At 33.1% G+C, this 18299-nt stretch overlaps 2 protein-coding genes across 2 annotated transcripts; one reads left to right on the top strand and one right to left on the bottom strand.

Annotated features, from left to right (window-relative positions):
- The first annotated feature begins 8721 nt into the window (after positions 1-8721).
- LOC147277120 (NADP-dependent D-sorbitol-6-phosphate dehydrogenase-like) lies at positions 8722-13338 on the top strand. Its single transcript, XM_086253480.1, has 6 exons — positions 8722-9034; positions 10069-10163; positions 10285-10402; positions 11676-11808; positions 12571-12790; positions 12919-13338. Exons 1-6 carry the CDS (start codon positions 8902-8904, stop codon positions 13147-13149), a joined length of 930 nt encoding a protein of 309 aa, XP_086109606.1. The 5' UTR covers positions 8722-8901; the 3' UTR covers positions 13150-13338.
- A 796-nt stretch (positions 13339-14134) lies between these two features.
- On the bottom strand, positions 14135-18022 carry LOC147277119 (polyprenal reductase 2-like). The gene is made up of 7 exons (XM_086254490.1): positions 17909-18022; positions 17520-17764; positions 15995-16347; positions 15174-15408; positions 14742-14840; positions 14555-14626; positions 14135-14420 (listed from the first exon to the last, which is right to left on the bottom strand). The coding sequence occupies exons 2-7, from the start codon at positions 17673-17675 to the stop codon at positions 14316-14318; spliced, it is 1020 nt and encodes a 339-aa protein (XP_086110616.1). The 5' UTR covers positions 17676-17764; positions 17909-18022; the 3' UTR covers positions 14135-14315.
- Positions 18023-18299: the final 277 nt, after the last annotated feature.

Here is an 18299-nt window from a genome sequence, read left to right as displayed (position 1 = left end):
AGGAAGCTCAATAGCTTGGCAAATCATGTTGATCCCAACTGCAACTGCAGTTATACCATTGCAGCTACAATATATATCCCCCATTAAAAACTTCACTTTAAATCTTAAACCAATGAATCCCTAAGTCATACTTAAGAAAAATTATTGTAACATCACGTGACATAATGACGTGGTATTACCAATCCACTAAAATTATAACACATGGACGATTTTAAGAAATTTTTCTTAGATTTTAGGATTTTTCATAGACTTTAGGGTTTTATAAATTAATTATTATACACGTGTTATAATTTGAGTGGATTGGTAACACAATGTCATCATACCACATGGTGTTACCGTCACATACAATAATTTCTCCATACTTAAACATACTAAAAAAAATCTTAATCAACTCTACAAATATATATTAAGATTGAAGTAAAAAATAAAGAAAAAAATTGATGGGTAACTGTAGCTACAACTGCAACTACAACTACAAAGCGATTGGTACCTATGATGATTAATCGGCGGTCTAAGATCCACCCATGCGAAAATTGTCATTATTCTTACGAAATTTAATTGTCCATGTTTTGTAAGGTAACAAATCAAATTTGCATCATTTTTAGTAATTTTAAGAGCTCTTAAACCCTTCCGAATAATAAATGATTATTTATAGAGTGCTTATATTCTAACATCCATGTCATGTTTCCCCACTCACCTTATTTTTACACCCTCATTAAATTTATAAAAAATACAAAAACATTTTTCTCACCTTCCATTATTCCTACGGTACCCTTTAAAATACCAACTCAAATACTCATCCATTAAACATTTTTCCTACCTCCTTAACTATCATCTCACTCACCCATCTTTTTTCATAATCTTTTTCTTCCATATACCCTATTTCTACTCTGTCACAAAAACTAAAAGTCACTTATACTATTTGGTTGATGTCCATACATCTATTAAAAGGTATACTATTATGTATCATAGTTTTTAAATTAATTTTTCTTTTTATAGTTTTAGATTATGAATTCAGTATATTTAAATGTTTCTTTTGATTTATAAATTGATTATTGATTTTAGGAATTTAATTTGAAGTTTAGGGACTAATTATAGGATAGGTATGAATGTATGATTAATTTATAACAGGCCGATTGATCGACTCGAAATCCCCAAAGTGAAGGTTCTATCGTTTCTTTTATATATATATATATATATATTAGTCTCGTTCAAGTAAGGATGTCCTTATTTTAAGAAAAATAATAACATTCTCTATGAGTACCACCTGATAGTATAGTTCCCTAATCAGAACCTTTCATGTTTTAGGTTTATCCTCAAGCGTCATTCCTGTAAAAAAATCAGCTAAATTAGTAATTGTTTGATCAATTAAACCTTGTAGAAAAATACAATTCATCAAATAAAATTAAAATAATAATTGTAATAAACTGGCTAAACAATTTTTGATTGGCTGATTTTTTGCAAGATAATTTTTTAATAATGTTATAAAATATGAATGGTTTTGATCATTAAATTGTAGGTTCAAAGATAATATTCTTACTTTTCTTAAATTAAGGACATCTTTACTTGAAATATTCCCATATATATATCACAAGCAATCTTATACAAACATAATTAATTTGGGCTTTATTTTGTTAAAATTCATGAGCTGATAGATCTTCGTATGATAATATCATGGGTCTTAGTCATATAAGAACTTAAAAATCTTAATATAAGAAATCTAATATAAATATTGTATCCTGTACCTAAAAAACACAAAAAAAAAATAATTGTATCTAATTATTGAGTTTATAATACTGTCACGGTTAGGTAATTGTATAAAGCATAAGATTTATATATAATTGTTTACAGGTTTATATATCGTGACGTGATGGATGGTTTTATTAGCATGAAGGAGAAGACTCCCTCCCTTGTGTCTTGTGATTGTTATCGAATGGACCAAATATATATATATATATATATATATTAATTAGAAATTTAGAATGCATGCACGTCCCACGACTCACTCACGACGGAATATTTGAAATAAAATAACTTATCATACAAGTAGACGTTTTGTTTTTACATTATTTTGTGATTGTGATTAATGGGTAACTTAATTAACACTTGAAATGTAGTAATTAGCTTAATTAAGATTTTTATTTATTTATTTATTTTTTAACATTGCACAGCATGAGTGTATTGACTTTACAATTATAGCATTCATACTCAACCAAAGTTACAAATTAATTAATATTTAAAACCCAACTTTTAACCCCCACCATCCGACAGAGATCAAATAATAATACATGCATGCACAGTAAATTTAGTGTATGAACATGAGAAATCAGTCAATCACATCCCCTTTTCACTTTTATCCAACACAAAAGGTCACCAAATTGTCTTATCACTCAAATGTATGCTCTTACCACTCAAATGTATGCTCTTACCTAACCATTTAGAATAAAGAAGAAAGATATTGATAAGTGATAACCTTCCTACGAAGGTGCTTATGTTTGTGTGTGTGTGATTTTTGTTGAAATGTTGAATGATGTCTCTCTATGTAAATAGCATATTTGGTGAAAATTATCTTTAATTTGCTGGAAAAAAGAGATTATAAAACAAACCTAAGTTGGTCAAAGCTAAGCGCAGGAGCTAGCAACAACACCAGGAAGAGAGTGCACCCAAACACGTTTGTGACCAAAATCTGCAATATATGGCATCTCTATGTAACAAAGTTTGCCTCTATAAAAATATGGTAAAAAAAAAATCCAAGCAAAGGACGGGGCAATTAAGGCCCTGTTTGGTATTCTATTCAAAAACTATTTTTTGTTTTCAAAAACAAAAAAATAAGTTTTAGTCAAGAAAACGTGTTTGGTAGATCATTTTTAAAAACAGTTTTTAGAAAAAAATTCAAAAATATGTTTTTTTTTTTAAATGATAAAACATCGTTTTTTTTTTTACACTTCTTTTTTTCTTAGATGTTTGATATCTCACAAAATAGATAGCACAAGCATCATTAATGCAATCAATTAAAAGCTTGGAGTCGTCTTCCACACAGACATGAGAATAACCTGTGCCATCCGCGGCAAGGCCGTTCCTAAGATTTTGGAAGCCATGTGCAAATTTTTAACAGTAACAGTCTCTAAGTGTATATTTTTATAAACAAAAATTGCATATTGATGCCATAAAAGTTAATTTGATAGCTAAAATTCATAATTAATTTACAAAATCATCATCTTATAAAATAATTATCACTTTACAAAATAATCATCATCAAAGATGCACATTTCAAAAAAAAAAAATCATCAACGAAGATGCAAAGGCATCACTAAAAAAAATCATAAACTAATATCCTATTATAATGAACTCAACCTTAGCAACCGAATAGACCAAAAACCAAATTAACCCCATCCTTTGGCAATCCCATGAGTATATACAATCCCATTGACTAAAGACTAAAAACCAAACCTTCAAAACTTTTTAATTTTTATTTAATGAGTTTTTATTCTTTTGTTTAAAAAATATATTGGATTGTTAGGTTATTCCTCTCGGTATGTAGACCTCGAGTGCTACTATATATATATATATCATGCCCATTCAAGTAAAGATATTCTTACTTAAAAAAAAAAAGTAAGAACATCTTTTTTATGTAACATCGGGTAATGCAGTTCGATGATCAGAATCGTTCCTTTTTTAGGTTTCTTCTCAAGGGTCATTCTTGTAAAAAATCAGCCAAGTCGGTGGTTGTTTGGTCATCTAAATTGTGCAGATAAATACAGTCAGTCAGATAAAATTGAAATGATGTTTGCTATTATAAACTGACTAAACAGTTTTCGATATGGCCGATTTTTTGCAAGGGTGACCTTTCAATGATGTTCTAAAATATAGACGATTTCGATCATTAAATTGTAGGTTTAAAGATGATGTTCTTACTTTTTTTAAAATAAGGACATCTGGATTTGAAAATTTCATATATATATATATATATATATGTATTTGCAGACATGATGTGTTCAATGCTAAGTGATATATATGTTATAGGGCTATAATGCCATATATATACATATACAGTTGTGGGTTGGAAATTTTGGGGACCTTAGGAGTGTGAGGCCCTGTGCGGTCGCACCACTTACACCGCATTAGGTCCGGCCCTTCGACAATGGGGTGATGTTGCTCCTTTTTTTTTTTTGAAACTGTTTTTCAGTTTATTTGATTTTATGTAAGGTTAAAATTGAAAATTTTGATACATGGGGCATAGTGAGTAATTTAGGGGGCATGGAAAGAATTTTTCGGATGTTCTTTGTAATTGCCTTTTTTTTTTTGGCTAGATTTTTGTATTGGCTTTTAAAAAATAATGTTTTATTGTACATGTTAATGTAATTTTTATAGAATAAATTGACGAAATTAAGAGTATATCTTTGAATTGCAACTGTTAGAAAACTACACATGTAAAATTAACACAAATGAAACTACAAAATTTAAGTAAAATTTGACCCAAACTAAGGTGATTGATTTGGCCTATCATTGGTAACCCAAATTTTTATACAAAATAAAAAGAAAAAAGGAAAAACCAAGTAGCGCCTATCTCTCGAATATTGTCTCTTGATCGATACCTCCGTTAAATGCGGGATTGGCCACACATGGCACCAGCCACCACCACTGATGACATTCTCATGTTGACTTGCAGGACCTGCAGTTCCACGTAGTGACTGTGTCAGCCGCCACGTGTGACAGCTACATAAAGATCGCTACAGAAAATAGCTTTTCGAGACACGTGTCAGATTTCTAGCTTCTTAAGATGGGAGTGAAGGCTAGACATGACCCCACACAATAATAGCTTATTCAATCACTTGTCAAAAAGAAAAGGTAAATGGGTCCACTTAAACAAATTCAAAATCCAATTAATGCGAAGATGAAGGCCCATATTTATCGTTCACAAGCTACTAGGCCCTACTAGAAAACGACATGTTTGGGAAATTATATCCTTATCTATGCCAAATGGATTAGAGAAAATTTGAAATTGTATTTTTAATTTATCATTCGTATTGTACTATTGTTGTAGTTTTTCCCTTCATTTACTTAATATTATGTTTTAGTGTGATCATTGATTGTCAAATTATGTTAATTTTGCCAAAAAAAAATCCCAGACAATAATTTGGCTTTCACTAAATATGTACAATGATAAAGTAAGGTGGGATAGCAAAAATGTCTTTACCTAAAACTATGGTCCACTACTAGTTTCTCTTTTAAAAATCTAATTTGATATCTTTTCGATTTTCTTTTTTAATTTAGTTATTGATCTAATAATATCTAATTTTAATTAGTAAATTGTGCATCCTGAAAACGGTAACGATTAAGTAATCTACTTTGAAGCGGTTTGATATTAAAAATGTCCACTTAATTATTTTTATGATGATAAGCCGACCCATGTTATTGAATCAAGGACGTGTTTTACATTATGTAATTGCATTATCTGATTATTGTGCTTTACCATCTGTTCTTCGTTTGGAGCCTTGAGTATTTGGATGTATGGTGTATGTTCATTTGTATTCGCACCAGCATACTAAATTTGATCCTCGAGCATAATAGGCTATGGTCAGTCTCAAAAAGGTTATAAGTGTTACCATCCTTGATCTAAGAAGTTCTTTGTTACTATGGATGGTACATTTCATGAGCATGTGTTGTTCTACTCTAGAGGGATTACTGATTCTTCGGGTTTAGAGTATTCTTTCATGTTGGTGATCTGTTTGATGATAGTACGGCTTCCAGGTATTCCTCTAGATTTACATCCTATTTTATGTATATTTGCTGCACCATATTGACAATGAATTAGATGCATGTTTCTGGTTCTGCTTATTTTGTGATCTTCAGTAAGAGAAAATATGAGTGAGATATGTACTCCAATAAAACTTCAATGGATATTGAGTAATTGTTAGTATTAAAATATTAATGAAGACTTTTTTTTTGCCAATTATGGTTCTTTGTGATTTTATCATATTACCTATTTTATCCAGTTAAGGGGAAGTTCCTATAGTGTCTCACACATAACGAAAAATGAGACTAGCTCTTACAGTCTTTCTTCTAGTTCATTAAAATGAAAAATCAAATTAATGAAATACTTGGTTGAGTTGGTTCTGTTTTTTTTCTTTGGACAAAATACTTGGTGACTTTCTAAAAGGTACAAGAGCTCATTTGGGTTTATTTTTTCGGCTGCCAATCACTATAAGTTCCAACACCTCGAAAGCCCAGATAATGTTTGAAGGACCCAAGATGGATGCATAAAAGCAGCCCAACAGCTAGGTCTCATACAAGCGGCCCAATTTGTTTCTCTTTCCTTTTTCTTTTCCTTTTTTTTTTTTCACCACAAATTCACAATGGGATATCCTTTATAATTAGAGAGGATGGGATAGACTGGATAGTTATGTGGCCTGAGCTTAAAATCATTAAACCTACATGTTATTTGGAATTATATATATTTAGATATGAATCATATGATGCCCCTTATAGTGTTTACTAATGCTTTGATGAGTATGTAAGATCAAAAGGAAAATCAGAAGTACTATATGTAGAGTGGATTAACCTTTTCAGCTGAAAGCTATTTTTTATTTTTGTCTTTTTGACTTGTGTGATTTCTCAAACTTTTTTTTTTAAAGTAAATTACTATAAAGTTTATTTTACAACCTTTAATGATAAACAAACCCACCTAAAAATTTGGAATGATAAATATGTCCACTTTGTACAAATAAAGACCACGTTATGTTTTGTTCTGTATTTTTTGCATCAAGCACTCTATGAGTTTTTTTTTTTTTAATTTAAATTTATGGTATTTTTGTAATTTTAATAGCTATTGTCGCAGAGTAATAATGATTAATATTATCTGACAGTAGCAATTTGCCGAGCTCTCGGTGACCATGCTGAGCGCTCGATGGGTTGTATCGAGTGTTCGGTGAAGGTGCCGAGCGCTCGGCTCATTAAAATAAATCGACCTGTCACCATATTTTTGCAGATGGGCCGACCGATCAGAGTATTTTTCGTTTTGGACTTAAAAAAAAAAAACAAAAAAACCCTCCTTTTTTTTAGGAAGCGATTTCTCAAATTTTAATATATATAATTGAAATTTATGTATACGTAGAGCTATAAAGCTAATTGGTTAACAAGTTAATACAAAATGAATTATTTTTTTAGGCCTACCATATGAGTAATTTTATAATTCGAACCGTTCATTTTTTTGGCCAAACTTCAAATATTATTATTACAAAAATCAAGCAAATAAAAAATAATTTGGTTATCTAACTGTGATACTGTGATCAAATAAATAAACAAATATTAAGTTTCGATAAAAATATACAAATGGTTGTTATTATCATCAAATGGCTAAAAGACTTCTAATTTAGAAATTTTTTTACATAGATAATAGTTAAAGTGAGACCTACAAAATGAAAGATTCATAAAAGGATTAGCTATACGTCGTGACAAGGTAATGGTGGAAGAGAGCAATTTGAAGGCGAGCCAACTCAGCTCCTGCACAGAATCTGGCTCCTCATCCAAAGGGTGCAATAAATGAGCTTCTTCTCCAATTTCTCTTCTCCTAATTAATTCATATTTGGATACAAACATGAGTAATTCGTTAATGCATGAAAAAATATATATATATATCTTTATTAATTATTTAACCTCTCTTAGTTAGGAAGATTCTAATACATTTTTAGAGACAAAACCTGATTTTCAAGGTCATCCATCTCCATGGGTTGAAGGTGATGGCTTCATTGTACACACGTTCATCCAAATGGACTGCTGAAAGGATGGAACAACAAATTAAGCATGCTTTGGAAACGACATAGTCTACCCAAAAACATTAATTAGTACGTACCCAAAAACATTATACATACAAAATTAATTTTATGGGTTCTTAATTAAGTGCATGATTGAATAGGCACACACATGCACCTAGTCTCATCCATAAATTAGTTTGATTGGCCTCTTATTGGCCTTTTTACAGTTTAGAAAAAGGAATATCAATATTTTGCAGTTTTATGAAGAACACACTACCAACTTACACTTTTTACAGTTTCTTAACGTTTTATTTTAGTTTACCAATTTAGTCTTGAAAAATGCAGTTATTTGTATCAACTATATATATTTTTTTAAGAAAAGGATATTTTGGGTTGTTTTATATAGTTTACTCCATAATACACATTTTTATAAGTATTTTTTTGGATAAAATATTCAAACTACATCATTGTCCCTTTTTAATTTTGTTGAAATATCTCAAGTTTCCCAAGCTACAATATAATATTTCAATTATTTATAGCTTTGTTTTCAATAAATTTAGTGATTATTATTTATAACAATATGAGCTCCGACATAATTGATTGTAATTGTTTAATAATATATACTACGACATAATTTAATATATTTTCCTAATATTATACATTTTTTCTTTAACTTTTAGAATTAAACTGATTTATATTATATTTTTAAATTTTTTTAAAGCAATTCTTTTGTAGTTTAATACCAAATTTCGACTTTATCCCTAATGCCCAAATTCAATTTGCTGAAGATATAACATTTAAAAATAGATAAAAAATAAAAATGAACAAAAGCATAAAACAAATAAATAAATGTTATATCACATTCTCATATCATCTAACTTGTAAAGTTGTAAGCTAGTGTAATTTTTTTTAAATATAATATTAGAAGAGGTCCCATTTTCCTGGGCAAAAAAAAAAAAAAAAACAAAAAACAAGAGGTCCCATTTCAATTCTCTCCTCCCCTAACATCAAAAACTCGCATTATTACACAGACTGATAGACGGCCACTAGGGCGAATCAACTCTTGTCGTCAGCTCCAGTAGAGCACATATAATAGAGTAAGCTCCAAAGAAAGGGAGGAAGAAAAAAAAAAAAAAACAGAGAGAGAATGGCCATAACATTAAATAGTGGGTTCAAGATGCCAATAGTGGGTCTGGGTGTTTGGCGCATGGAAGGAAATGAAATCAGAAACCTCATCTTCAATGCCATCAACATTGGTTATCGCCATTTTGATTGCGCTGGTATTTCATTTCATTTGCTTTTCTATCTTTTTATGTTTTCTCTGATTACTGGGTCAGCTTATTTCATAGTTCGTATACAAACTTCCTATGTGTTCTTGTTTTAAGTTCTTTTATTAATTTGTGATCTGGGTTTGTTAAAACTGTTCTGATTAGAGCATTTGAAGAGGGTTTTATAAGTGATAGGTTTCTTGAATGATTGGTACTTCGCTTTAAATATGAATTAGAAGGTTGTGATGTAGCTCAATTGGAGTTGTACCAGATTGTTAGTTCCCAGTTGAGTTGACTCCCATAGCAACCAAGCATCACCTGCTACTGGTGTAACACAAGCATTGTGTGTGTGTAGTTAAGTTCTTTCATTAATTTGTGATCTGGGTTAGTTGAAAATGTCCTAATTAGAGCATTTTAAGAGGGTTTTATAAATGATAGGTTCCTTGAATGGGGTAACAGAGGCATTGTGTGTGTGTGTGTGTGATGATTAATGAGAGAGAAAATTGAAGGAGGTTACTGAGTGAAATCAGAAGGTCACTTAATTAAAGGAGATTACTGAGTAAAATTGAAATGATAAAACACATTGCATTTAGTTGCAAGCACAATACTGTGCCAGCCCAAATTTTGTAATACCTCCTTTGTGTCTGAACTGTATTAGACCTCTTCTAGTTCTACTGATATCTTGACCCCTCTGAATGCCAAAAGTTGTGAAAATAGTTTATTATCGGGTTAGGTAAAGAGGAAGTTGGGAAGTAATCTAACCTTGTTTTGCATCCAACCAATCTATAGTATTGAATATGTGCGACTCTTATTTACTGTCCATTCAATCTGACACAGTCTAAACGAATTCCTCAAGTTCACTTGATTCCAAAAGTTGACTATGCACTTTAAAAAGATTTAATAATTGTAGTTACCAGTTTAATCTCTCTCATTCCTCTATGTTTCTTTTTTTCTGGTCCTATTTGGAGGTAATTTATTTGTAGCTAGTAGCACAAATTACCTTTTGGGGTGTGTAACATATATTGACCAGTTATCGTTGCTTTCAGCTGATTACAAGAATGAACCAGAGGTTGGGGAGGCACTTGCAGAAGCATTTTCAACTGGGCTTGTTAAGCGAGAGGATCTCTTCATCACCACCAAGGCCAGTTTAATTTTCAATCAAAAGTATTTTTTTTCTGCTTCAGTTGACTAGTGCGTATAGCATTCTCCAGACTATGACGATATATATTTTTTTTCTCCCTGTTTCTTCATCCTTTTTGCAGCTTTGGAATTCAGATCATGGACATGTTGTAGAGGCCTGTAAAGACAGTCTGAAGAAGCTTCAATTAGATTACCTGGATCTGTACCTTGTTCACTTTCCTGTTGCCACCAAGCATACTGGTGATTCATTCCTTCTTTTCTTATCATTTATACAAACTTCTCTGTTTCATCATCAATATCTATTATCAACCTCAACACAACCCACACAATATACAATTAGTTTAAATAGTCTTGGCCATGCAATAGATCCACGGAAAAATAGAGTCACTGTGGAGAGCTCTCACCCATCCCTCCTGCTGGTCAAGAATAGTGAAAAATATACATATTAACTGTGGCACTATCATGACCAATGAGACGAGTGGCTTTGTTCGGATCCACCATGGTAAGAGTGGTCACCGACTAGCATGATGAGAAAAAACCATAAACAAAACTAACCTCATGAGCAGAAACTGTAAAAGCCTCTGTATTATGAAGAAGAAAGTTTTATACCATACCACAAATTGCAATGACAAATAGAAAGCAACTTCGGAAGGTTAAGAACATTGTCTGAATAATCTAATCAAACTCATTACAGCCCAAATAGGCTCAATCAAAAACAGAAATCAATAAATTCCAAACTCACTAATCAAATCAAACTTAGGGTTCATCCCACAGCAAAACAAAGATCCCATCGAATATTAGAAAGGAAAAAAAAATATTCAAAGAACTGAAAGAGAAAAAATAATATATGAAAATCACAAAAACAAAATTCGCAGGACTCCTCTCACAAGTTGAACAAGCTAGATGAGAAAAAAAAAAAAAAAACAAAAATGAAAATTCAAATGCAAATGGAAGTTTGAGGGAAAGTTTAAAATTTTGAAAAAATGAAAAAGAAAAATTATGACTCACCAGTGAGGGCTGAGAGCCACAGTGAGTGTGAGGGAGATTGGGGTAAGGAGAGAGAGTCTAACGAGGGTGAGTGAGGAGAGAGTTGAGAGAGAGAGACGGTGAGGAGGGCAAGAGAAGCTAGAAAGATTGAGGAGAAGGGTTGATGATGGTAGTATCAGGTTTTCCTTTTCTTTTGTTCCCTTATTTTTGTTTTTTTTTTTGTTTTTTTGAGTGAATTAGTAGGAATGGAATGAAAGTGGGGAATGCTCATTCCAATGTATTGGGGAATGGGCATTCCACTCGCAACATACTGGACAACCAATTTGAGTGTACCAGACACAACCTTAGTTCCTTTCTCTTGTGTGTTGGTTAACAAATTATCACTATATCTGAAACTGGTATTGGGTTCAAATAATGGCACCTTTAGTGATTAGAAACGACCAAAAACATATACATCCTTATATTTAATTGGTTTCCGAACTGTTTTCTTTTAGTCTCATCTGTGTTTTTATATACATACATGCAGGAGTTGGTGCAACTGCCAGTGCTTTGGATGAGGATGGGGTGCTAGAAATAGACACAACTATATCTTTGGAAACTACCTGGCATGCTATGGAAGATCTGGTTTCTATGGGTTTAGTTCGTAGCATTGGGATTAGGTGATTTTTAAAACTCTAAGCACATCACAGTGACTACTTGAATCAATACTAATGATAGTGTGACTTTATATTCCCTTTTCTTATATTCCATGTGCAGTATTAAGGTTCTACACATACTTTTCTGTGCATATTTAGGAGACCAAATCAGGAAAATATAAGTGAATATGCTGAAGAAAATTGAAGCCTTGCAATATTGTTTGCATTGTGGTTAGAATGGTGATAAATTTCTATGAGTACAGTTTCAGTTGGAGTAAAATAATAGTAAGTGAGTTCAGGAAAGGGTTAATTTTGTGTCTTTTTCTTTGTGGCTGTTCATTGCACATTCTCTTCAGATTAATTTATGTGCAGATGGAGAAAGATTAGAAATTATGTGGGAATAACATTGGTTTACTTCAATAGTCTGAAAACCTTGATTCTGTGAGCTGTAATTGTATTAGTCAGAAAGTATGAGTAACATATTTTTGTGCTTCTGAAAACATATAAAAAGATATGAACAAAGACTCCTATCCCGTCATATCACTTTGTTATTGCTCTGCGCCCCTAGGGCCCTGTTGAAAGTAAGGATTGTTATTGTTGCCACTTAGAATTTAGATTTTTGGATAAACGTATAAATTAGACCTTTATCTCCTTGTTCCAGCTTAGTGCAATATTTGCCACCAGCCCTAGTGAGAGATTCATATTCTATGTTCTGGCATTTAAATTTTATTCATTCGTCAGTTCATATAAATTTGAATTGTGCTCTGATGGAACAATTAATTGCAGCAACTATGACATCTTTCTAACTAGAGATTGCTTAGCCTATTCCAAAGTGAAGCCTGCTGTGAATCAGATTGAAACTCACCCATATTTCCAGCGTGATTCTCTTGTCAAATTCTGTCAGAAGCATGGCATCTGTGTCACAGCCCACACTCCTCTTGGAGGTGCTGCTGCCAACACCGAATGGTTTGGTTCAGCTTCATGTCTGGATGACCCAGTTCTCAAGGTAAGCTAGTCCTCTTTCTATCACATGAAGCTCTAGTTTCATGTTCAAATTGCCAGGAAAAAGAATGATCATTTTCAATGCTAATTTATAAAAATTGTGCCTTCACCATCACGTTCCTGTTCTGTCAGAATCTTGCTGAGAAATACAAAAAGAGTGTAGCCCAGGTTGTTCTCCGGTGGGGCATTCAACGAAACACAGTTGTCATCCCGAAGACATCAAAACTTGAGAGATTGATAGAGAATTTCCAAGTTTTTGACTTTGAGCTTACCAAAGAGGACATGGACCTGATTAAAAAGGCGGACAGGAAGCTCCGGACCAATCAACCTGCCAAGTTTTGGGGCATTGATCTGTATGCATAGATTTGCCTGTAATTCTACCCATGGGAGTATTCTTATTGCGCTTGCAAAGAATACCAGAATGCAGTAGCTATTTGACGTTCTTTCGACTTGTAAACTCTTAACTGATCTAAATCAGTCTTGAAAGCTCAATGGATATGCTAGATAATATCGATGTACTGACTCTTTTTAATTTCATTGCCGTTGCTTGCATGGCCTGTTTGCTTTTGGCCTTTTCAGTCTCAATTCTTGGCTCGGTGGCTCCATGTTTGTGCCTTGAAATAACTGAAGGAAAGAAAAATCTAAGATACTCAGAATTCTCCAGTTAGGAATATTTATCAATCTTTTAATAGAGCTTTCTGGAAAATGTTAAATTTCTGTCCTACTAGTTCCTCTGGAAAGATAGGAAAGCATGAAGGAATTAGAATTATAGCAGAGTCCCATGACAATTGATGGCAACACTGCCTTCTACAAAATCACTACTGATTGCATGTAAGAGCAACAAAACCGGGACTAATTGTTCTAGGATGTATTATTGGCGTTATATTGGAAATTTGATGTGTGGTTGAGGTAAACCACTACAGATTGCATAAATTGCTATACAATGTATGGAGCAACCATCTTTTCATAACAATTTGTTGCTCCTTTGAATCAAATAGTATGGAGTTACAGACTTAATATACTCCTCACCTGTCAGACGAGTTATATCGATACGAGACTTGCTAGAGGCTCAAATTGGAGATTCACTTACACTTCAGTTAAAAGTGTTAGCTTCATTTATATTATCAATTCGTTACCTAAAAGTTTAGGCTTTTGGGGTCCAATGATTGTTTAACATCATATTAAAACTCTAGTTGCAAGAGAGCCTGAATTCGGAGCCTCCAAATCTCATTACTTACTTCTTTGTAGCAAAGTGCAAGTTAAGATTGCATGTGCATGTTTCTCCCTAGCTTAAACTTTTAAGATTCGGTAGTTGTTTAACACGAAATATTGTCATTTCAGAATCCTGTGTCCCAAGCCTTCTAGGTGAAGGCAAACTTTTCCATCTTATTAACTTATTTGGGCGCAGCAAAGAAGCTACAATACACGATCGTTCAAGCATCTATTAAGCTTTACACTCAATCACCTTTTCAAAAGCAATATATTTGCCCTTAGTATAAAAATAGAATAATAGCAAAATATACTTGCGCTTAGCATACAAATGGAATAATGGCAAGCCGATTACTGGGGTAATTTTTGAATTTCTTAAGGTACCACCTATGTGTTTCTGCTGCTGCAAGCACTAAGTTTGACACCTGAAAGGCACCCAATAAGAGAGGTGAGTGATTTTAACAGGACCAGAGTAATGGAGAAAGAGGATTACTATAGAAAACATATGTGTCTCTGTAAGCGTGTGCAAGCATATATTTTTTGTATAGTAAAATCATACCACAAATCCAAAAAGTAGCCAGATTGTGAGGTCTGCTCCTCCACTAGCAACAACAAGACCAGCATATATAACCTTCACCATCATCAAAAAAGCCATTAAACTACAAATCAAGTATTTGGAAGAATTTTAAGTTATAACACGAGGACTCTACTAAAGCAGGCAGTGGGGCAAAGCAAGAGAAACTTACTATCTCAGCCAGATAGTGTGGAGATGAAACAATTCCAAACCAATCACCATGAGGAATCACATATTCATCATTTTGTTCACCGTGTTCCCGTAATGAGCCCTGTTAAAATATTTGTAATGTCAGTGGACAGCATACAAGTAAACGCAAGGAAGATTGAAAGGGGACTCCAGTAAGAAACACTGAATATTTACATTCCCTACTTCAGCTTTATGAAATGATTCAGTTAAGTATATATGATCGTCTGCAGCACCTCATGGATATTATGTCATTCCATATTGTTTTATTAATTGATTAAAACAACTTAGAATGCTCTCTTAGGGCATACAATATATGTTTCTTTGAATTGCAGAATGTGCAATGGCCAAAAAAAGAAAAAAGAAAAAAAAAAGAATTGCAGAATGTGTGTGTGTGTATGGGGGCACTGAGACATACAAGAATTGCATGACAATTGCGCTGATGGATCCAACCCCAAAAAAATATAGCTGCACCAGTCCACTGGAGCCACCCAAGCTTCGTAAGAGAATTCACAAATTCCAACCAATCAAATTCCATGTCTTGCATACTACTCTTGCCTTTGACAATGAACTCGACCACTCTATTTAATGAAAATTTATACACCTCCAGAGCATTATTGCTGCAAAGCGACAATGGTGCTGCTGTGTAGAAACTAACCTCAGAAAAGAACATAAATCAGTAGAGCAACTTCTATCAGGTATACAGAAAACATCAAGGAAAATCGAGAAAGTGACAATTATCTGCAATAGTCAATTTTAACATTTCTCATTCCAGAACACAAAGGTTAGTCAGTTATGACTTTGAAGACTTTCCATAGATATTAAAAAACTATTATGTTTTACAACTATTGAAGTGATGTCTAGCATTTAGAAGAGACTATATCTTGACAGCGAGATGAATGTCATAGATGTTTTAACCAGGCCTAACTTATGGAAACCTGCAGTAACAGTTAAGAAAAATATGAATTGCAGCCAGCTTCGGACACACCATCAGTTGAGAATTGGTTTTTACTAAGAACAGCCGAACAGGTACAATTCAAAACGGGTATCTCATAAAAATACTTATTTCAACAAAAATATCATTACAGATGTCATAAATTAAGAGCACCTTGAAGTACAGTTAATAAGATGCATGCTACAGCTCAACATATGCGTGCACAAAACCAGTGTCTTTTAACACACTCAAAAACTAATCATAGTAAGAAAACTAGAAGGAAAAGGATTTCTGAAGTAACTTACAAGAGGCCAGTCAGATATCCGAAAATGTGCATCCTAGCAGAGGAGCTATAGTTGAATACATAAATTGTCTCAAAGAGGCGCCTCAAGACTTGAATTTCCATCAACAAAAGTAGAAAGACAGAACGCCAAACGCTATATCTATAACTTAAAGGGACCGGATGAGACGACTTACGCCATGAAAAGATATGTGAACCTCCAGTTAAGTGGCTGGCAAATGTAGGATAAAGGAACGGCTCCGAAACGAATGGAACCATTGTATATGCATACATCCAAGTTGCAACAAGGAGTAGCGTTGTCCATACCACAGCGACCAAATAGAAATGGCAGAAGAACTTTTGAGGAACTGTGAATTTCTGCAATTCAAGCAAAAGGGCAAGTTTGTGAAGCTTGAAGATAGAAAAATTGATAATGCGATGAACTAAAGAACATAAATAGATGGAGAAGATTTCACTTGCTACAATTCTTGAAAACTCTATGAAGGAAAAGATGGAGTTATCTAAAACATAAGGCATGTTATAAACCATAGAAACATCCCACATTCAACAAAACTACGTTTCTTGTAAAAAATGTTGGAAATTATTATGAGAGTAAGTGCCAGAAAGCCTCCACTTCTACCCAGCCCAGGACAAAAACACTTAGTTGGTGGCCCGCCTGATAACATTTTACAAACTGATATTTCAAAAATTGTTTTGTAAAACGAAAAAGAGAAAGTGAATTTTAAATTTTAAATTTTAAATTTTCAAGATACAAGAATGTGTCTGACACTTTAATTCAAAAACAATTTTCTAAGAACAAAAACCAGTAAAACGAGCTTGGTACTAATTTCTAAAAATGACAAATATAATGAATGCTACTCTCAAAAAGGCTAAAAGAAAAAAGTGCTCAAATGATCAAATCAAAGGGTCTTCGTTAAAAATTAATGATCATTCTATTACTAAGAAATTTTGAGGGTTATATTATGAAATGATTATTATACTCAGTAAAAGTCACAAAAAATCGTATAGTAAAATAGCAATGTCTACGACTCTACAACCTAAAGATAGTTGACACAATACCTTAAGGTAAAAATTCATACGTCGAAAAATCCCCTATGAGGTGTTTCACATAACATAAACCAAGGTTTGGGTCACTCAAACACTAGAATAGCCAAACAACACTTCTCTCAAACATTTCATCAAACAACTTTCACTCATTATCAAACATAATCTCATGTCAAGTATCTTCCTTGACAATGAACAGAAAAAAAACCCACACAGAAAAAATAATGAATTTTTTAACCAATAACATTGAAAGTAGTAAAGAAAGTTAAAACCCAAGAGAACACAGGACTTGAGAGAGACAGCTTGAAGACGTATCAAAAAAGAGAGAGAGATTTAAAAAACAATTGTCTCCAAACTTCATTTTAAATTTTAAACCTTTTTTTTTTCTTTCCATTTTCTTCCACTTTCTTCCACTTTCTCTCCAACCAAACAGACCATAGACCAAAAAGGACCATCAGAGTGATGTGAAACAATCAATCACTTACCTGAGAGGAAGATTGCATGATCTTCCCTCTCTTGGAAAACCCCAAAACAGCTTGATGAAACGAGCTCAGCCTAGAAGAGGGTACAGAAGCTAAGAGTATAGGCAGTGTGGCTGCAATCCAAGCTGTTCTAAGCAACCCAACAAGACCCACCTCCATTTTAGCGAGCACCCACTTCAGAACAGAGCTTATGAGTTGGAAAACAGAAAAATGCTAGTCTCTGTCATAGGAACACACTACTGGCTCAACTGTGTATTGAAGAATAAGCGCCATTTTAGTAGAGAGTGCATGCAATGCCCATAAATAATAAAAATAAAAAGTGAAAAATGAAAAAGAAAATTTGTTGTAGAAGAAGTGAATGCAATCACGATTTGGGTTACTAGTCGAGATACCAGGCGTGACGTGAAGTGTTGGGATAGAAGGCAGCCCGATGCTCCCAAGCTTTGCGCCTTTACTCTTTGCTTCAGTTTGGATCTGCTGCGTCTCAGTTTGCCTGTTCCCTTTCAGTCTCTAGCTATGTTGGTGACATCTATCCACCGTGTGCTAATTTAGTACCTCAACTAAACTAATTATCATAAATACTTTAAATTTAACTAGTTAGAAAATTAATATGAAACTAATCATCTTTTTAGGCCCATCACATGATATATAATCTAAACCGTTTATTTTTTAGCCACACTAAAAAGAACATTTTTATAAAAAAATCTCCTAAATCAAAATTTTTTAGCCATTTGATTATACCCACTCTCCAAATGTTCGACCTACTCAAATATCTCACACATT

This window comes from Dryas octopetala, chromosome 8 (genome assembly GCF_963921425.1).
Source record: "Dryas octopetala chromosome 8, drDryOcto1.1, whole genome shotgun sequence".
Lineage (NCBI taxonomy): Eukaryota > Viridiplantae > Streptophyta > Magnoliopsida > Rosales > Rosaceae > Dryas > Dryas octopetala.
This window is presented reverse-complemented; position numbering and strand designations above follow the sequence as displayed.